The 20,321-nt window shown below is 42.0% G+C and overlaps 5 protein-coding genes across 7 annotated transcripts; all 5 read left to right on the forward strand.

Annotated features, from left to right (window-relative positions):
• The first annotated feature begins 626 nt into the window (after positions 1-626).
• LOC103996376 (uncharacterized) lies at positions 627-8,421 on the forward strand. 3 transcript variants are annotated; one of them, XM_009417299.3, is made up of 8 exons: positions 628-1,112; positions 1,247-1,373; positions 2,774-2,900; positions 5,053-5,089; positions 5,176-5,419; positions 5,976-6,098; positions 6,176-6,270; positions 7,952-8,421. In XM_009417299.3, the coding sequence occupies exons 1-6, from the start codon at positions 873-875 to the stop codon at positions 6,071-6,073; spliced, it is 873 nt and encodes a 290-aa protein (XP_009415574.1). In that variant the 5' UTR covers positions 628-872; the 3' UTR covers positions 6,074-6,098; positions 6,176-6,270; positions 7,952-8,421. The 3 variants fall into 3 exon arrangements, with proteins under 3 accessions (XP_018686475.1, XP_009415574.1, XP_009415575.1); XM_009417300.3 differs by having other exon boundaries at positions 629-1,112; positions 5,188-5,419; XM_018830930.2 differs by lacking the exon at positions 6,176-6,270 and having other exon boundaries at positions 627-1,112.
• Positions 8,422-9,639: 1,218 nt separating this feature from the next.
• Positions 9,640-10,077, forward strand: LOC103996533 (VQ motif-containing protein 25-like). The gene has a single exon (XM_009417447.3). It carries the CDS (start codon positions 9,640-9,642, stop codon positions 10,075-10,077), a length of 438 nt encoding a protein of 145 aa, XP_009415722.2.
• Positions 10,078-10,197: 120 nt separating this feature from the next.
• Positions 10,198-11,471, forward strand: LOC135646080 (uncharacterized). Its single transcript, XM_065165216.1, has one exon. It carries the CDS (start codon positions 10,213-10,215, stop codon positions 11,260-11,262), a length of 1,050 nt encoding a protein of 349 aa, XP_065021288.1. The 5' UTR covers positions 10,198-10,212; the 3' UTR covers positions 11,263-11,471.
• Positions 11,472-11,621: 150 nt separating this feature from the next.
• Positions 11,622-15,032, forward strand: LOC135646081 (polygalacturonase inhibitor-like). Its single transcript, XM_065165217.1, has 2 exons — positions 11,622-12,857; positions 12,943-15,032. The coding sequence occupies exon 2, from the start codon at positions 13,911-13,913 to the stop codon at positions 14,844-14,846; it is 936 nt and encodes a 311-aa protein (XP_065021289.1). The 5' UTR covers positions 11,622-12,857; positions 12,943-13,910; the 3' UTR covers positions 14,847-15,032.
• A 986-nt stretch (positions 15,033-16,018) lies between these two features.
• LOC135646079 (beta-glucosidase 12-like) lies at positions 16,019-20,222 on the forward strand. The gene is made up of 13 exons (XM_065165215.1): positions 16,019-16,342; positions 16,418-16,487; positions 17,960-18,018; positions 18,107-18,182; positions 18,268-18,345; positions 18,432-18,519; positions 18,628-18,883; positions 18,957-19,072; positions 19,159-19,376; positions 19,453-19,484; positions 19,548-19,650; positions 19,727-19,835; positions 19,901-20,222. Exons 1-13 carry the CDS (start codon positions 16,094-16,096, stop codon positions 20,070-20,072), a joined length of 1,626 nt encoding a protein of 541 aa, XP_065021287.1. The 5' UTR covers positions 16,019-16,093; the 3' UTR covers positions 20,073-20,222.
• The last annotated feature ends 99 nt before the right edge of the window (positions 20,223-20,321 follow it).

Raw genomic sequence — 20,321 nt, forward strand, 5'->3', positions numbered from 1 at the left:
ACCGTTAGGGGTCTTTGGGATATATATATATATATATATATATATATATATATATGAAAAAATAAAAATTCTTAAATAAAATTTAGAATCAAAATTACACTTGTTTGATTGATTTATATTGAATTAGAATGCTTGTTGGTCAGATTTGAGATGAGTTTATAAATATGTCATATATTATTTATTTATGATAATTGAATCATCAACATGCCCACTTAAAACTTTATTTAAAATTAATATTTTAAAAAATATTGTACTATAAATATGCCATATGGTGTTTGTATATGTTAATTAAATCATCAACGTACATACCTTAAAATTTTATTTAATATTAATATTTTAAAAATATTATACTTAGTTAAAACGATCATATAGTCGATTTTAAATAGTTAAGATTTTTATTATAATATTATTTAAGCGGATAAAATATATTTTAAATATTTGATATTTAATATAATAATAGTTAATATTTTAAAAATATTTATGAGGTGCTTATATGCTATTCCAAAATTTGAAGGGGACAAATGTGCTATTTCTAAACATTTGAAGGATAAGGTTGTAAAAGCGCTTTGAGATTTATCCTTGTAATAGTTGGCAATAATATAAATAATATTCTTCCTCGAAAGCGATCGATTCGTTTCGAGGCTGGAGCCTGATCCCATCCTTCCTCTCTGATTCTTCGATCTCTTTCTTGGATTCCCTCAAATCTCTGAGAAAGATCTCTTCTTGGTCGTCCCTGTTGCCCGGTCTCCGCTGCAAACCCTTAAAGCTAGGGTTTTTCCATGCCCTAGCTAGGGTTTCGGCGGTTGATCCGGTTCCTCCTTCCAAGTTGCCTCTTTCTGGCTGGAATTCTGGTTCTTGAGGGTGATCGTCCGATGGCCTTTCACCACGCGGGGCCTGGTTCGGCATCCGGATCAGCGTCGAGCTCCAGCTCCGGGTTCCACTTCCCGAATTCCCTTTTCGGGGACACCACGTACACGAAAGTCTTCGTTGGGGGCCTTGCGTGGGAGACCAAGAGCGAGACGTTGCGCCGCCACTTCGAGCAGTTCGGTGAGACCCTTGAGGCCGTCGTGATCACCGACAAGAACACCGGCAGGTCGAAGGGTTATGGTTTCGTGAGTATCGCTTGTCCTATCATCTTGTGGAGGAAACTCACTTTTCTTTGCAAATAGAGGTTTTGAGGGAAGATTTGATTTTTCTGTGTTATTTTGTATGAATCGTTTGGTGTTGATTTCTGTGGAGGGGTTAGGTGACTTTTCGAGACCCTGAATCTGCAAGAAGAGCATGTGCAGACCCTAGCCCAGTTATCGATGGCAGACGTGCGAACTGTAACTTGGCTTCACTTGGGCGATCTCGCCCTTTTCTTCCATTTGGCGGTACGCCCCTAGAATCTCCGCTTCTGTTAGCGTTGCCAAAAGTTGCATTACAATCTTAGTATCAGAAAACAATGTTGCATCTCCAACCTGTTGAATGGCTTTTTGTTGTCAATCCCATTTGATTGTTTCTCATCGGTACTTGTGCAGGCTTCACTTTGAGGCAGTAGTAATACTTTTAAACATCTTTTATCATGTTATAAGTAGTGTACTTGATTATCTTGTATCTGGTTGTTTTACCCAAGAATCTCATGAATTTGGAGATGACATATATATTTAGTATCATATTGAGTTGGTTAATGCACATATTTGTGCTATTTAAGTAATCATAAAGCATTGGCTATGGACTCCAAATGTTTTAGATTAAGTCAAAGGCATTCAATATGATTTTTGGGTGCCAAAATTTTGTTTTTTGTTTTTCAAATTACATTCAAGAATTCTGTCTGTCCATGTTCGCTCCTTTGTTTTTTGTTTTTTTGACCTTTATGTTTTTCACTTCAAGGGTTCATGGAGTCATAAACTTTAAATACCTATTACTTTATGTTCTGGAAAATGCTGAATCATGTTTCTGAGCATGAGGAAGCATATTTAAATGGATTAATGTAACAATGATTAAGGATCAAATGGATAAATTCCACTACATATTAATAATTATAGGCAAATCAAGGGTTGCCATGCCAATCTGTACGTCTTGGCATGGTCCAAAAGTTGTGCTTGAAAAGAATTGGTATACATCATGTTGATCCGTGCTTGAGATGCCAACATGTGGCTAGTCCAATTTTTGGCTTGGGTTAGACAATGCAGAAGGTGTACTAACCGACACAGCGTGGAACACATCATTCCAGAATTCTTGTGCTGTGAAACAACTAGCTATCGAGCAAACTAATCTGACATTTTTTTCAGCTTCATTGAACCCTTTTTGCCCACATTATCTAAACAGCCCTTTTTTACTACTTGTCCTTATGGAACCCTGTAAATTTTTTTGTCTGCTTCACTAAGGTTATTGCAATTTTTCACATTTGACTGACATATCTCAATCCATGTGCACCTGCTTCTTTAAGGTCTAAAACAGCAAAATTTCCTTGACAAGAAAGCTCTTATCTTCCATACTAATTTTTCCTTCTTTTTAACCACACTAACTGAATGGACCTCTGTTTATGAGGCATATGATACACTTTCTAACTTCTGATATTAAGTCGGTGTTTTGTTGTTCCTTTCCACCAATAAGCTCCCTGCAAGATAAAGCCAATAAGAAGAAAAAAGAAATTGAAGTTTAAGAATATGAAGTATAATGGTTTACATCATTCTTTATGTTTTTCACTGTTCTTACCTAGCCATATTATGCATGGCATGTTAGACACATGTGACATGAACGGCGGTCTGTTTGGATTTTTCTGTTCTAGTGCGCCCGAGGTCAGGCCTTTACCTTGGAGGTATGTCAGTCCAGCGAGGGCCATATGTTGGAAGCCCCGCTCATCAACAACCTGTTCCATTCAGCTACCAAGAAGGGTTACCATATGCTGCATATAGGTTAGTTCATCTCCTGGATCTTTTCAAAACAGTCGTTGGTTTTGGTTTAAGAAACAGAGAAATGAACCTTGGATTTGATGCCTATGTTTTAATCTTATGCTTAAGTTTATTCCCAAATAATATGATTGGTTTGAGAACTAAGTAATTGGATGAATGAGTAAGAAGCACTGAAGCTAAGAATCCTGTGGAGCAGAAAGATGTTTTGTTGATATTCAGTCTCTGTTTGCACTTTTGAATCAGAACTGATATGATATTAAAGCTGTAATTTTTTAAAAGTGATCCATTACTGAGAGCTCTTTATCTGGTTTACCTTTCCGACTTAGTATTTTATTACTAGAAATGAAAAAAATAAAGTAATGTATGTTTTAGTTTATTTATTGTTTGTATGATCAGGTAGGTCGTGGAAGTTTGGCTGAAATCAAGCTAGATGTAGCCTGAAATGATAGTACTATTACTAAATTTATGGTTGCTTTAATTTGATGGGCATGAAAGAAGGCATCAATATTGATCAAAATGTTATGCCCATATAGCTAAAAGCTATGAGACTAATAAGTAAATGGAATAAGTTAAAAGTTAAAAACATTTTTTTGAAATGTGATCCATATTCAGATATACGTTATCTGAATCAGGATTTCATTAAGACATTGCTTTTTCTATTTAATGGCTTATACTTTAGAAATAGCCTTTCCACAGTTGATGTATGGATGCATATCTGAAACCCTTCTCAGATTAAGGCTGGTTTGGTTCGTAGTTTCTTACCTTAAAATGACCTCGAGGAACCCTACCGTTGCTTCTGCCTCCGCTGCTGACGCTTTCTGCCATTGCCTTCGCTACAGACGCAGCGGACCGAGCCTTCCTCTGTTGTCGACGGACGAGTACAATAGCCCTCATAGTTTCCTTCCGTTGTCACTTCCTTCCATTGCCGAGGGAGAGGACTACAGGTTCCTCTGCCACTGACGGACGGCCTTTGGAGCTTCCGTCGCTACCGCTGCTGTTGTCCGTAGCTTTCGTCGTTGTCGCCGTTGTTGTTCGCAGCTTCCGTCGTTGCCACCGCTGTTGTTTGCAGCTTTTGTCGTTGTCACTGCTACTGTCCGCAGCTTCCCTCGCTGCCTGCTATCCACAGCTTCCGCTGTTGCCGATGCTGTTGTTCGCAATGCTGTTGCAACTATCTTAAACTAATCCTCCGCTGCTATTGCTATCTCCTTTTGTTATTGTTAACATTTTTTTCTTCTCTCTCTAACTTTAAGTAATATACTGTTAACAATATATTTTTAATTTAATATCATATTTTAATTTTAATAATTATATATATTTTTAATTATATAATATATATCTTTTTTTTATTTTTAATATTTGAGAGAATTTTTTTTCTTCCCCTCTAAATTAAGTAATATACTGTTAACAGTATATTTTTAATTTAATATCATATTTTTTATTTAAATAATTATATTTTTTTAATTATATTATTTTTTTATATTTTAATATTTCAGAGTGCCTTACGTTTTGGGACCTTGGCGCCTTTTGGCGCTTAGCATTTTTTAAATCACTGACTTGTATATATCCTGCACGTTCTACTCAAGGAAATTTATGCAGTTGGGCAATAATTATCATATAATTGCTAGTACTATCAATTGATTAGCCACTTATGAATAAGGATGAAGGCATATTAATTAATGTTCCATCTGATTAAATGAAAGTTAATATTTTAAATGTATGGTTTACTTGAGACAGCGGTGGTGATACTGTTTGCACCATGAACATAAATGTTGTTCTCATACTAGTATCAGCAACTGGGTGGTATACAGACTGGTGCATTCCTGTAAATTTGGAAAATAAATTAAATATTTAATACTGACTGTTACTGACCTATATGATCTTGTATCACTCCTTGTTCAGACTGGTAAAAATCTGTTGGTATGTACAGATATTTGAATTCTTGGTTTGCACGTCTAAGAATATGGTGATTGGATTAAAAAAAAGGGTTATCTTGGCCTCTGATATTCATGAACTCAGCTTGAAAATTTATGTATATTGCATCTATGCTTCTGGTACATATAAGGTTTATGTTTCATGATGGTGAGAATACACTTGTTCATTGAATCAAGTGCCATAGGTTTGGTTAATCATTCAATGCTTTGGTTTCCTTTTGCAGTTACAATCTCTATGGGCCGGAGTATGTCTATCCACAGGTTCAAGACCCAAAATCATGTCAATCCTTTCTGAATTAGAATTTGTTTTGAAAATATGCAACCAACATGCTAATTTTGATGTCTAGTCTCTTTTGCAGAATGCATACAATCCTTATACAGGGCAGCCTTATGTTCAAGTTTATGGTTTTCCTGGAGCTATAAACACATCTATTTACCCATTTGATCAATTTGGCCAGCCTATTCCACCTGGTTATACGGCAATGCATGGCTACACACTGCCAACTCAACCAATTGTGCAATTGGGTGGACCAAATGTCAATGGAATGGCAAGTGCACCTCGACCTGTTATTCAGTCACCCTATCCAGCTGGTACATTTTCATCTAGAGATTTCTTTTCTCTTTAATACTCTTACACACATTATATTTATCAGGTACCGTGATAGGTATGTGCTGGATAGGCTTTTCCCATGTTGTCTGGGACATTGCTAATCTAGCACAGATAGTGTAGTATTAATGAGGTCTATAGTGAAAGAAATTAGGTAAATGTTACGAGGTGATACAAGTCTAGTTTGATGCTTAAAGATTGGTTATCGAATGACGTTACCGAAGCTCAATTTGGTGCCTATTTTTCTCACTGTAGAACTTGCCTGCAAACATCTGTGATTTATGTATAGTTTGTTGCGTTTTGCTTAACATCATAACAGATTGGCTATTATCTTATTTAGGTTGATCAATTTAGATTACGATTTGTGCCCTTTACGTTTGTCTTTGTTCTCAATAGATGTATCATTTCTATCTCAAGGGAGGGCAGAAGCCTCTAATGTGTTTTTCTTTCTGAAATTTGTTCTTGTGGATGTGGTTCTTTTAATATTCTACCTTATGTGCACAGCAGCCAGTAAAATATTAATCATATTGGATTTCACAGGATTAGCAGCCCCAATTCCAGCACAACCACATGTCATAGTTCCTGCTCAGTCACCACAGTTTATGCAGGGCAGCAGTTCAGATCAAACGACAGTTTAAATGTGCATCATGATATCATCTTGAGGTACACCACCAGTCCCACTCCAATTTTTCTTGATGGTTTTTTTATTGACAGAGATATGTTTTCTCTATCTTTAATAGATACCCTTAGATTGCAGCAGGACCAAGAACCGCAGTACTGCCATGTTAATGGCTTGCATTCTTGCCTTGCATTCTATCATCTTTGCATTCTAGAGGTTAGTTCTATTTGATATCCACTTATACATGTGGTGATTATAGAAATTTCTTATTTTGGAGGTTATGATCTTGGCGAGTAATATATGACAATATGTCACTGCAGCTTATCTCAATGTAGTACTTTTGCTTTTAATTTTATACGCATGTGGACTCAAGTATCTGGTATGATGTACCATCCGTTTGCCAAGCAGGTGCTATGAACAATACATATTGCATCCTAATGTATCAGTCTAAATACATGCTAGTGTGATGCTGGAATGTTTGCAGACATCATACTTTGGCATGCATGGATGTGTCTGGTTTTAGCTGTATACTTGTTTCTTGCTAGCACACTATCTTCTTGACAATGATTAGTTCTTTTATGGCATCCAAGTTTTAATTTTCCATATCTACTAGGAATTTATTGTTCAAAATCTTATGACCATTTTTTCTCGTGCAAAACCGTTCTTTGATCATCCAATTTGCAAATTGGTCATCTTGTTCATGGCTACATATATAAAAAAATCCTTCTGACTAATATTTTCTTGTTTGCCAGTCCTAAAATAATCACCCTAGTCATGGTTTGTTCATCTTTGGCATGACAGTTATTTTTTGCATCAAGTTGAAATACTTGGATGCCTTCAAAAAGGACAATTAATTATTTTGTTTGGAGATTCCACCTGGATATTGCAGAATTAACTATTTGTAATAAACAAACTTCCAGGAAGGAGGGTCATCATTGATTGTGCATCATTTGACTCTATTTAGAGAAGGTTCCTCTGTTTCCCTGCTTTTGTTGTAACTCTTTTCAAGTTGATTATCAAGTCTATGTAGCAAAAGTGAAAATTTCTGCTTGATAATCCCTTCACACATTTTTCTTTGTCCTTTTTGTGGTTCATGCATATAAAAATCATATCTTAAGCTTCAAGAGAGTACCTGATGTATTTCCTGATTAACACAAAGGAGCATGTCAGTTCCTCGTTTTACTTTTTGTTCTTTCTTTTCAGCATCAGCGATTCTTCTTATATTAGCTATGCTGCAGCCTTACTCTGAAGAGAATCCATTATATATATATATATGTATATATATATGTATATGTATATATGTATATATGTATATATATACATATACATATATATACATATATATATATACATATACATATATATATACATATATATATACATATATATATATACATATATATATACATATATATATATATACATATATATATATATATATATATATCGCTTCGATAGAGGATGAGAAAAAATCATTTAAAATGGTATGGGCATGTGCCGAGAAAACCTCCGGATGTTAGTGATACGAGAAAAGATAGTGGACGACCTAAAAAGATTTTAATAGAAAACTATAAATAAGGATTTATATGATTTTTTTACAAACTCAATGATGGCAAAAGTTCCATGTAGCCGACTCCAAATAGTTGGGATATATGGTTTTATTGTTGTTGTTGTTATATATATATATATATATATATATATATATAATTTCTTGATGTGTTATTCTTGATGTCAGAAAATCTAGAATAACAGATTGATATTATTTTGCTGTTTTTCTAATATGGTCAGTTGCATATTTACTATGAACAGGGGATTCTATATGTTACTATCAAGCTAACATTTCCTTGTGCTGTTTTCGATAGGAAATCTAGAATAACAGATGAATCTTGTTTTGCAGGTTGTCCTAGTTATGATCAGTTGCAAAAAGCCATTAAGTTGCTCCGATGGAGGGAGCTGAAAGCACAAGAGCATGGGTTGCTCTTTGTTGCACAGTGTCTGTAAAGTCTCTTGCCCTGCTGGAAGTTGTGAAGTCTGGTGGAGCAAGAATACCTGGATGTCAAAATTGCATCCTACAACCTGTATGATAGATTCTGGATGTCAGAGTTGGAGTCTGACAACCGAGAGGGAAGCTAAATTGTATCATGGGATCCAAGTGTTACTGCCACATATATAGACAGATGAAGACATGTTGCTCATGCAAAGTTCAACTTCAGTGTAATGAGTAACGGATTTGTATGATTCGCAACATTAGTTTCCTACAGTGTCCTTCATTAAGCAGAAGAACCCTAATGGTACTAAACAGTACATGATCAAATAAAAGGTCTCAAAGGCATGGCAACAAACCAGATGGTTCAGTTCAATTTCCAACACATTTCTTATCAGCAATATCATGTCATGCATCCACTCAATTGAAACCAAGCTTTTCAAGGCATATATAAATGTAGTCCCTGAAACAATATTGCAGTGCTGTTTTTTCGAGTACATTTCATTTCTGGTGTTTGATGTCGGTGATCGTCTTGGCGAAGACGGCGGATTTCATGACTGACCTGCAAATCAGGTTTAGTATGTTTAGATCATTGCTAAATGAACTTCTATGTAGATTTTTACTGCTACATTGAATCATGGAGCATATAAACTCTGTTGCACTTCTGCATTTGTTGTGATTATGTAACATTTGAACAGCGTTGCATATGATATCACCAAGTTCGACTGTGAAGAGTAATAGTTCAGATGATTGCCAATTCTTTGTAAGAAAATGAAGTGTTCTATTGTCAATACAGTTGACTTTTTTTCCCTGAGAGATCACTAAATGAACAGGTCTCAACCAAACCGCTATTTACACAGCTTTTTTTACTTCCATCTGGAAGCACTTTTCATGCTCAAGGCACAAAGTTTCACACTTAGTCAATCAGACAGCCTTCTGATTCACTAAGCCTGTGTTGGAGATAGCTCATCGAACTACAGTAGTCTGTGTCGGAGGATAACTTCAATGGCTACATCACAAGCCACCAGCAAAGTCATCGCAGTCAACTTATACAATATGGAAACGGACGACAGCAAAAGTGGCAGTGGGGTGATCTCCTGCAGCTTGCTTTCCTACTCCACTCGGATTCATAGACCAATAGATACGTGACCTACAAACCCGGAAGTATGTCGAATCATGCAAGGCCAAGTGGGTTCTTCTTTACTGCACTGTCTTCTTTTTCTCATGAAGTGTGAATAAGGAACAAAGACGCTTCAATGCGCATGTCATGGACGCATTTACTTACCCCCTGTTGTTGATGATGAACACAGTTTCTGAGATCGACATCAACCCACATGCGTTCATACCAAGAAAGGACATTGAAAGATGATCCTTTTCCTAAACGAGACTTAAAAGTCAGATAATAGATGAAGAAGACGAAGTCAGTTCGATGTTAGCCTCATCTTGATGGTCAGATGGGAGCAAGGGAACACGCTGTTTCCTTTCTCATGTCTTGACTGCTTCCTGCTACTTTATGGTACCTGCCAACACATGCATACTGCTTCCTTCTCACCCTCAGCTCCTCCTATATAAACCCCTCCAATCCTCCCTCGACTGCAGCCATGGAGTTCGAGGGGTGCGTTGCAGTGGCTGCAGGGCGGCCGACGACGGTCAAGAAGCCGAAGCCGAAGCCGAAGACAAGGATCTTACACGTGTTCCCGCCGGAGATCATAAAGACGGATGCTGCAAACTTCCGCGAGCTCGTGCAGAGGCTCACCGGAAAGCCGGTGACGCGAGCTAGCAGCAACAGGAGGAAGAAGAAGAAAGAGGACGAGGCTGGTTGCGTGGGGCTCGAGGGAGAGGTGGCTCCGAGCTGCGAGCAAGTGGGACTGTGGAGGGGGACGCAGGAGCCCGGAAGTGGGGGAGGAACGAAGGTTGAGTTGGAGGAGAAGGATTCCGGTGGCTTCTCCTGGGAGTTTGGAGAGATCGAGAGCTTCCTCCATGAACTCAGTGATGTCTCGTGGCTTCCTTCGTGTACTTCCCCGGCTAATAACAGTTAGATCCTTTTTCTTTTTGCTGTGTTTTTGGTGGCTTTGATGTTATCCCCTGGGACGCCACGTTTGCTATTGGGTTCGGGTCGTAGATGGATCCGATACTAATTCGATCCGATAACAACCCTGTGAAAGCCATTCGAAATGGCATCGTCAACCCTAGCCGGTGGTAGGATCGAGACGATGAAGGTATCGGTCAGGTTCCCAGAGGACCGGCCGGCCCTGGTGCGGGCCAAGATCCCCGTCGGCGTTCTCGGCCTGCCTTTCATCTCTGGCGCCGCCGTCGCCGTCGGCGACGCCCGCGAGCTCCGGCTCGACCTCTCCACCGCCTTTAGCGCCGGCCCCTCCTTCCGCGTCTCCTACCGCCCCAACGACCCCCACAAACCCTTCTCCCTCGTCCTCAAGACCGGCGCTGGCCCCCTCGGCTCCCCCGCCGGGGGTTCCCCTCTCGCCATGTCCGCCGAGTTTGGCCTCTTCGGCGCCCGACCAACTTTCTCCCTCCTCCTCAAGCCTCGCGTCGGCGACTTCACATTCAAGAAATCCGTTGCTGCCGCCCCCGCGGCCGCCTCCCCGGCCGTGGAGGTCAAGGTCGCACCCGTTGGTGACGGCTGCGGGATCGAGGCGCCGGTTGTGGAGTTCCGGCCGGGTGGTGGGATCCACGCCGGGAGGAAGTTGAATGGCTTCCCCATCGACGTCTCCGCCTTTTCCGCCGGCAGCAGAGGCGGGATTGATGGGCTGCTCTCCGGGTTTGAGGTTAGCGCCAGGAGCGTCCTTCCGCTCCCGAATCGCACCGCTATCCACTTCAAATGGGGTCTGAGAGTGCCGCCGGAGCTCCGCACTGCCTTCGATGATCCGATGGCTCGGATCTCGCTGAGCAAGCTCCCACTCCTCGCCATGAGAAAGATCTCGATCGAACGTTTGACGGATGACCAGGATGCGCAGAAGAAGAATCCCGCTGCTGCCACTGAGGCAACGGATGCGTGCGCCTTGGTGAGGCAGGAGATCGAGGCTCTGCAATCTGAGAGCAAGCTGCTGAGGGGGGCCGTGGAGGACCTCAGGGCAGAGGTTGGAGGCTGGAAGTTCACTGCGGCAGGGACCAATGGGCGTTCACCAAGTAACAGTGGGAAGCACAAGGGCATCAATGAGGAGCTAATGAAGCCTGCATTCATGAGTTCCTCCACCACGGCAGTCTGAGAAAATGGGGCTGGAGGTTTGCAACTCTTTACATTTTGGTGAATGCAAGCTAGAAAAATAACTAGTAACCAATAATCCCTATATCCTATTTTCCTTGGCATAATTGTGGTAGTATCTTTTGTTAGGACATGTAAATGCTGCCTATGTTTGTACTTGCCGCGGAATGGTATTGCATTTGATAATTAAGTTATTTCCAGGGGTTGCTTTTCTGTTTATTGGATTAATGATAGCTGGTAATCAGTAAATAGCTGCCTGATTTTATTGAATTAATGATCTTTTTGGTATATTTCTTTGGGAAATCGGCTTGGACATGGTGAAGGAAGAACAATGTGTATCTAAATAGGGAGCGTAAAACAAACAGAAATGAAATTTTGCTTGATGGTGACAGAATTTGTTTCAAAATGGTGCTTGATCTCATTGCTTTCATTGTAAAGTTAGAACACGGAGTGCTTCTTGCGCATCTCTATGATTGTCGCTACTTGCATGTGATGCTAGACATAATGGTCATCTTTTAAAGTTGCAAGTTTGGATATTTAAAATTTCGATCCTACTGAGAATATGGTACTTCATTAAATCTTGGCTTCAAAACTTATCTCTTTTGTTGGTCGCAATCGCTCTATGTAGAGAAGCTAATAATGTTCAACATCCTAACCTTCCCCGATACTAACAAAGCTGGTGTGTGGCTCATTGATGTTCTTGTTGATAGTTGGAGTTACAGAAAAAAGTATGGGATGTCTTTCTTCATTTGTGTCATCATACATGGGATGAATTTAGATATTTCAACATTTTCTTTTTTTGCGTAGAGTTAAATTATAGATGCTCTTATATTTATGAATGCTGACTGTGCTCATTTGTTGTCTTTTTTAACCTCTATACTTTGGTTGAGAGCTAGGGTTTGGGTGAATATTAGGGATGGTCAATGGAAAATGCTACCGTCTTTGACTCAAATGTATGGCAATACATGAGTCATGGACATGGCATGAAGAGATAAGGCGAGAAGTTGTGTAAGGCTCGTGAGTACCTTACACATAAATCTGGGAGTCAAGATCAGTTGCAGGTTACCCTGGGTGGTAAATTTAGTGACTGCACTACTTTCTCATTTCTATGATGTGATGCATAATAAGGAACTTTGAAAAAAAAGTCTGCATGTTAGGGCAATTGAAGATTGTAGTCTATTGAAAACATGGTAGTTGATTATGATTCAGCTTTGAAGCATCTTTTACATGGATCAAAATAAATATTTCATAATAATCCAACTATTGGGGTTGGTTACACATGTCTATTCCCAATGATTCAGCTCTTGGAAATATGGTACCTCTAGTTAAATCCAGAGCATTCATTCTCTTTTTTATTCAGTATGAGCTGTATAATATAGTGCAAAATGTAAATAGTTCATTTTAACCTTACCCAGTACTGGGACAAGTAAATAGGTCATTTGGTCCCTGTACTCTCAAGGGATTACCGGTACCATCCTTACACTTCTCTTTCTATCTTTTAAGTTGCCAAACGAATTTTCTGTTCACCAATATTATCTTCAGTGAAAAGAATTCGTTCCAACATCTTGATGTCACCAGTTTTTGCTGATATGGAGGAAGGTAAATTACATTCCAACTTGGTAGATTGCCTTAGCACTTGGCACTTGAACTACTATTGGTAATTCCATGCATTCATTTGTGGCAGGTACCTTATTTGTCACCAGTTTTTGTCATCAATAGTTGATTGTTTGTTTCTGAGGAGGGATAGCACACCGGTAGCGAGCCATGGACCGGCAGGACAATAGAGATGGCAGATGGTGGCTGAAAGTGATGCTAGCAAATGAAACAGTGCCGATGATGGAGGCAAGAGTTTCTCTGGAGCGAGTCATGGTAACCTCCACAAACAAAGTTCCACATGAAGCATGGTTCTGTCAATGGAATGCTTTTACCCTTAGATCAGCTGCCAAGTTAGAATCAAATCAGTGTTGTTTCCCCATGTCAGCAGATCCCATCAATCCTAAGCCACTGGAATGGTTTTGTTTGGCCGGAGAGGATGGAATCGGTGAGGACATTACAGCTTCTTGTCGCTGCTGCTGCAGTAATTGTTCTCCTTATTGCTACTTTTCTTACATACGGTAAATGGATGGAGCAAATCCAGACAACCAGCAGAGCTAATTTCTTGCCTGTTCTCTTCATTTGTTCTTTATGGATTAGCACGAATGAGCTGTGAACATGCCAACCCATTATGGCTTTTATGTTCTCCCTCGATCTCATCAGGAAAATCAATATATTGTCATATTTGCATTTCTTTCCTCTATTTAGAGAAGAGGAGACGAGACTGGAGATGATAATTATGATGTTTGGAATCACTGCTTGGCTATACTGTCCACAGACTTTTCTCCCATATAAGACCGATGTAACCTATTTCATCCTCTCCTCTCATGCCAATTACCTTCCTGATTTGATCAGATCAATTCAGAGTCGGAAGGTGCTCTTTTACGATCTTGCAATAACTATGTCTTCCACGGGTAGAAGATTGAGATTTAAAGGGAAGGTGGAAGGATTTGAGAGGGCCTTTGATAGCTTTCCTGTGATACGTATCTTCTCTCTCTACAAAGGGAATGCAGCACACATCTCGTCCATCCATCTGCATGCTATCTCAGCCACCGAGAGATGTCTCCCTCCACCACCATCCTCTGCGGTGCGCTCCTCTTCTTCCTCCTCGTCTCCTCAACCCTCCCGGCCGCGTCCTTTGACTGTGACGCGGGTGACCGCGCCGCCCTCCTCAAGATCAAGAAGGGCCTCGGCAACCCTCGCCAGCTCAACAGTTGGATCCCCGCCACCAACTGCTGCAACTGGTACCACGTCGGATGCGACTCGCAGAGCGGCCGGGTCTTGTCCCTCCAACTCACCGACACCTACGGCGTGGTCGCTGACAAGGTGCCGGCGGCCATCGGGGACCTCCCCTTGCTCCAGGTGCTGGCCCTAAAGAACATGCCCGGCCTCTCCGGCCCCATCCCCCGTTCCTTCGCCAAACTCAGGTACCTCGCCGGCATCTTGATCAAGAACAACTCCATCAACGGCACAATCCCCCGCTTCTTCAGCAACCTCCCCGAACTCAGGGTGATCGACCTCAGCGACAACAAGTTCACCGGCCCCATCCCGCCAGGCCTGTCGCACGGGGAGACCCCGTTCCTCGTCCTCCGCAACAACCTGCTGACGGGGGAGATCCCCGCGTCCTATGGCGACGTGGAGTACACCACCTTCGACGTCTCGCACAACCGGCTCACTGGGAGCGCGTCGTTCTTGTTCAAGAACAGGTCAAGGTCGACGTTTGACATCAGCCTGTCGTGGAACCAGCTGGAGTTCGACATTACGGAGGCAGCGCTTCCGGTGAAGCTGCGGACGCTGGATGTGAGCCACAACCGGATCCGGGGCGGCGTCCCCAAGGCGCTGGAGGACAACTACTACATGTACCGCCTCAACCTGTCGTACAACCAGTTGTGCGGCGAGATCCCGACGGCCGGCGCGATGGAGGCGTTTGGGGCCGACAGCTTCCTCCACAACAAGTGCCTCTGCGGACCGCCGCTGCCACCATGTCGCCACTGAGTGACGCACCGTGTTCGATGAAGCGCGCCAATGGCAATGTTTGTGTCTGAGGTGTTGTGGAAGGAATAATTTGGTGCATGCATGTGTGCTGTTTGATGGTCTGCTCATAGTTCATGATAACTATGTAGATCGATAATTTTAAGTTGATTTAGTTAATAAAGGTAATGAAAGGTAAGATAGGAAAGAAAATAATCATTTGATTGTTCCAATCACAAGGAAAGTGACACGAAAAGAAATAATCATAGACCCATGCCCCTCGATCCTCGTATAAGCATTCATATTCAAGTTGAGACTCTATTGGTTCTTATGGTCCCTGATCGAAAGGTAACTGATCTTATTATTTGAGATGCATTAACGTATCAACAAATATATCACGAGAATTACACAAAGATCTAAAATAGGAGTGACCAACACCAACCTCATGATCACATTGACGAAGAGGCCTCGATCAAGCGAGATTCTCTAGAGCACAGATGGATCTAACTTTTGTCAACATGTTTTGGATGGAGATCTTTCTTCGTATCAGAAAGACGGGGTTGTTACGAGATCCTGATCCCATAAAGTCCCCATTATGAATGTGTGACAAGATGAAATATTATAGGTTTTATCGAGACTCTAGCCATAACATCAAAGATTATATCAACTTAAAGAGCTCATTTGTTTAGGTTATCTTGACGCTTTGTGCGCAAATGCTAATCACCATCTCCGCACCTCGAGGGATTAGTACTAATTATAATTAAACAAATAGTGAATATCATAAAAAAATATTGTACTAATCGTGAATGGACAGATACACGTGAAAGAGAATTGGATTTGTGCGAATTCGAGAGGATCCGAGGCCAAAATAAATATAAAATGACATTGAATATGAAACAGAAGGAAGGTGATACTGGTGACAATATATATAATGATACAATACATATAATATATCTTTGTTGGTAAATAAACTAAAGTACAGTATATATTTCATAGGATGAGTTGGCAATGATCACTTTCGCTCTGGCTTTGTCTGTCTGTCTCTTGCAACTTTGATATATGGTTTTGGTAAAGCATATGATGAAAAGTTGGTGTACGAAGGAAAACAATATATCATGTTCTCTTTTAGCTAAGATAGTGTGTGTATGGAGTCCTATTTAATGACCTGACATCCCATGTGACATGTTAAGTGGTAGACATATGAGACAAATCATTCCTTGTAATGATGTAATTGTTCTGAGACACACTGAAATGGGTATGGGAAAGTATTCATGTGGAAGCTCTCTTTCGACAGTCGGTCTGCATCCATGAATAGGGGAAGATCTCCGGCGTCCATCTCTCTCTCTCTGTCTCTAAGACAAATGGCATCTGCTTGCGTAGTTGTCGTCCTCCCCTTTGTGGCGGCACTGATGGGATCACTATGGGGAGGGGCTTCGGCGCACGGCGTCGCCGCCTCGTCTTTCAACAGTAGCTCCTTCCCTGCTGGCTTTGTCTTCGGCGCGGCCTCTGCAGCTTACCAAGTAAGTAAGAGTAAGAGGGTGTCTGTGTGTGTTTGTGTTTTGGTGAAGTGGTTCTGATGTTGGGTACGTATGTAGTACGAAGGTGCATTCAGAGAAGGTGGCAAGGGGCCGAGCATTTGGGACACCTTCACTCATCACCACCCAGGTCTGCCAATTTATTTGATGCTGTCGTTACTTAGATATTTTCGATGAACGAAATATTTTACGAGTCTATGATTTTTTCCGTTATACTAATTCACTTCCTCTTAGTGTCGTTCTTGATCCTAACACTCTTCAGAATCTGTAAAAAAAAAATAGAGTTATAAGAAAGATATTGATAAAGATCGTTAGTGAATACCGATGATTTCGACGAAAGAGAAATGCTTTAAACTGAATGCGTGAATGAATCAAATAAATTAAACGAGTGAAAGAAAGAAAGAAGAATTATTTCATTTTTGATGGAAAAGATGATATCACTGAATCCACCTGACTGTTCGAAGAGCCTTTCCCAATCTATTCTTCCCACCCACTCTCTTTCCTTTAGTGTTGGGATTTTATTAGACAGATCACCATTTGATTTCTCTTCTTATATTCGTCATTTCCACATGCCATTCTTTGTTAGGTGAATCCGATACATAGAAACAATCAATCTATTGATCGTTCATATTTTATCTGTATGTCTGATATCGACTCATCAACCAAAGCGAATAAAGATATTCTATAAATATAGTGTGAATATTTATTTTGATGGATTTCGTACAATCTCTATATCTAATTTAGTGTTTGTAGGAGACAGTTTTCCATGCAAAGCAATGAAATGGTTGTCCGAATGTAATCATATGATAAGATAGTGATGAGATCCACACTGCTTTTTGCGACCAGTGCGAGTCATGTCAAATTATTGGATTTGGGATTCGTGTGCTCAATCTTGTATTATACTTATCGTGTAAACAACTTTAAGCTGTGGTCTCGGGATCGATGCGATTTGGTTCGGGTCCGGATGATGGGGATCTCCCTGGGACGCTCCTCCCGATTGCTAAGGTGGCCGATCACGGTGTTCCGATTGGGACAGGGTCGCTATTCCCTCCGGGCAAGAACTCCTCGCCTGCGCGTTCAGTGGGGATCTTCGGCTTCGCACCTGCACAAAGGTCGGGTCGGGGAGCTCGGCCCGACCCCTCCGACGATCAAGTCAGTGGGTGGTCGTGGGGGGTTCCTCTTTTTAGCCAAGTTGTGACTGCTTCTCTTGTGCCTCTCTTTTCACTCCTCGGTGTGCGAGGGTTTTTATAGTGAGAATTACCGTCGCATGATGTGTCGGCCCGCAGGGAGCAGGATCGTACTTCTGGTAGCGTCTGACATTGCCGTTAGCATGGCGTGAGGAATCGAGCCTGAGCAGGGTGCTAATGTGCCTTGGTAGACGTTCCAGTCCGCTTTGACCGGGTGCCTCATCAGGTCAACAGAAGCGTGAGGCGTCTTCTGAGGCAACTGATGTCACGCGAGTCTTATCGCAATTATTACCCTCATCAATACTTTTCAGCGACACTCTAATTGATATGTGTGTATATATATATATATATTAATGATATATTAGCAGACTTGGAGTTTATTGCAATGCCTTTTGTTTTATGACGTTATGGGCAGAGAAAATAATGGATAGGAGCAATGGAGATGTGGCAGTAGACTCTTACCATCGTTACAAGGTTGGTTACTTCATCTCTGTCATCCAACGTTTTCCCTCTCAGCTACTGTGGTTGCCTTGGAATCTATCAGTTTGAACTTGAGTTGCAGGAAGATGTGGCGCTCATGAAAGAGATGGGAGTGGATGCCCACAGGTTTTCCATCTCTTGGTCGAGGATCTTACCAAGTGAGATTCACATTCCATCAACGAAACTATTCCGAATGTAATTTTTAGTTGGGTAGAATGATGCGCCTGCGATCTCACATCTCAGATGGAAAGCTCAGTGGAGGAGTCAACAAGGAAGGCGTCAAACATTACAACGATCTCATCGATGAGCTCCTGTCGAATGGTATTCATCTCAGTACACTTGTGTTTCTACTGCTTGTCGTCGTTGCTCTCCTTTCTCTCATCATCGTCTGCTCCTAACTCTTGTAGGTTTGCAGCCCTTCGTGACCCTCTTTCACTGGGACCTGCCTCAGGCACTGGAGGATCAGTACGGTGGTTTCTTGAGCCCGTTCGTCGTGTTAGTTCCACATACTCGTCATTCTAAGTGAATGTGTAGCATCACAATGTTTCATCTCTAGGAGGAACTCGATATGATAACTGCTCTGTGATGAATCTGTTCTTGCAGCAAAGACTTCCGCGACTTCGTGGAAGTGTGCTTCGGGGAGTTCGGCGATCGGGTGAAGCACTGGATCACCTTCAACGAACCCCTGATCTTCTCCACCATGGGTTACGCTACAGGACAGACGGCACCGGGCCGATGCACCCCCATACTCGTCGGCAATTGCACTGCAGGGAACTCGGGCAGGGAGCCCTACGTGGTGGCTCACCACCAGTTGCTCGCCCACGCCGCCGCCGTGAAGCTCTACAGGGACACATACCAGGTAATTAAGCAGAGCGAGCTTGGCCAACACTTGGGTGTCATCACCCGCCTCCTCACGAAGAAGATGCATGCAGGGATCTCAGAAGGGAAGAATAGGAATCACACTGACGACCACATGGTTTATTCCACTCTCCGATTCCAAGTCCGACGTCGATGCTGCTCAAAGAATCCTCGACTTCAATTACGGATGGTGAGCCATGGACAGGTTGAAGCTGGTTCGAAGCAGAAACCCTGACTGCTGTTTCTTCTTCTTCTTCTTCTTCTCTCGACTGATAGGTTCATGGATCCTCTAACCGGAGGGGACTACCCATTCATCATGCGGACGCTTCTCGGGGATCGCCTACCGAGGTTTACCGACGAGGAATCCAGGCTGATTAAAGGATCATTCGACTTCATCGGCCTCAATTACTACACTGCAAGCTATGCTTACGGTCTTCCTCTCTCCAAAACCGGCGTTCAAAACTACATGACAGATTCTTTTGTCAGCAGCACCGGTAATCTACTACGATATGTATCAGCTACTTCATCAAGGAAGAGATGTTTAACCTAATCTTCTTCCTGCAAGTGCAGCGGTTCGTAACGGAGTTCCGATCGGTCCTCAGGTAACTCAAATCACCTCAGTTCTTTGTAAGCTTGCCGTCGGCTGACCAGGTGAGAGTGTGCAGGCTGCTTCCAGTTGGCTCTACGTCTACCCGAAAGGGATAAGAGATCTCCTGTTGTACACGAAATCTAAATACAACAATCCGGTGATCTACATCACGGAGAATGGTAGGATCCATCTGCTCTGTCTTTTGATACGGGACAGGTTGAACTATTCTCACGGAGAGGATGGTTTGGCAAGCAGGTATCGATGAGGTAAACGATGAAACAGTGCCTCTCGAGGAAGCACTCGAGGATAAGATGAGGGTCGAGTACTACAAGGGGCATCTGCTCTACCTGCAGAGAGCTATCAGGTCTGCGAACACGAGGTAGGATTCCTGAGTTGCCGATGTTGAAACATGACAGCTATTTTGTGCAGGAAAGGAGCAGACGTGAGGGGATTCTTCATGTGGACGCTGTTGGATGACTTCGAATGGAACTCAGGCTACACTGTAAGATTTGGACTCCATTATGTGGATTTCAAGGATGGGCTGAAGAGGTACCCCAAGAGATCTGCACTCTGGTTCCGTGAGTTCCTTAGGAGATCGTAGATGATGCATCTGCCACTGGAAGAATCATGATTTGACGCTTGCTTCTGCTTTCTTTGACTGCAAAGAAACTGGCTGTTCTTGTGGTGCATGTCGGAGCCTTGAGACAATGCTGTAGTGCTTGCAATAAACTGCTACTTGTTTTCTCTTTGATATCTTGATTCTCCCTCGTCCTACATTGATAGGAACAGCTTTCTCGTTCCAATGGCTACCCCCAACTTGTTTTGCTTGTGACCCTCATAATACCAATTG

Source organism: Musa acuminata, chromosome BXJ3-8, assembly GCF_036884655.1.
Source record: "Musa acuminata AAA Group cultivar baxijiao chromosome BXJ3-8, Cavendish_Baxijiao_AAA, whole genome shotgun sequence".
NCBI lineage: Eukaryota > Viridiplantae > Streptophyta > Magnoliopsida > Zingiberales > Musaceae > Musa > Musa acuminata.

Excerpts from the sequence above, each read along its gene's own strand:
- LOC103996376 (XM_018830930.2), top strand. The coding sequence starts at position 873 with ATGGCCTTTCACCACGCGGGGCCTGGTTCGGCATCCGGATCAGCGTCG. Across the intron at positions 1,374-2,773 it reads CCCTTTTCTTCCATTTGGCG|TGCGCCCGAGGTCAGGCCTT; the intron begins GTACGCCCCTAG and ends TTTCTGTTCTAG. Across the intron at positions 5,090-5,175 it reads CGGAGTATGTCTATCCACAG|TCTCTTTTGCAGAATGCATA; the intron begins GTTCAAGACCCA and ends TTTGATGTCTAG.
- LOC103996533 (XM_009417447.3), top strand. The coding sequence starts at position 9,640 with ATGGAGTTCGAGGGGTGCGTTGCAGTGGCTGCAGGGCGGCCGACGACG.
- LOC135646080 (XM_065165216.1), top strand. The coding sequence starts at position 10,213 with ATGGCATCGTCAACCCTAGCCGGTGGTAGGATCGAGACGATGAAGGTA.
- LOC135646081 (XM_065165217.1), top strand. The coding sequence starts at position 13,911 with ATGTCTCCCTCCACCACCATCCTCTGCGGTGCGCTCCTCTTCTTCCTC.
- LOC135646079 (XM_065165215.1), top strand. The coding sequence starts at position 16,094 with ATGTGGAAGCTCTCTTTCGACAGTCGGTCTGCATCCATGAATAGGGGA. Across the intron at positions 16,343-16,417 it reads CGGCCTCTGCAGCTTACCAA|TACGAAGGTGCATTCAGAGA; the intron begins GTAAGTAAGAGT and ends GTACGTATGTAG. Across the intron at positions 18,346-18,431 it reads CGATGAGCTCCTGTCGAATG|GTTTGCAGCCCTTCGTGACC; the intron begins GTATTCATCTCA and ends TAACTCTTGTAG.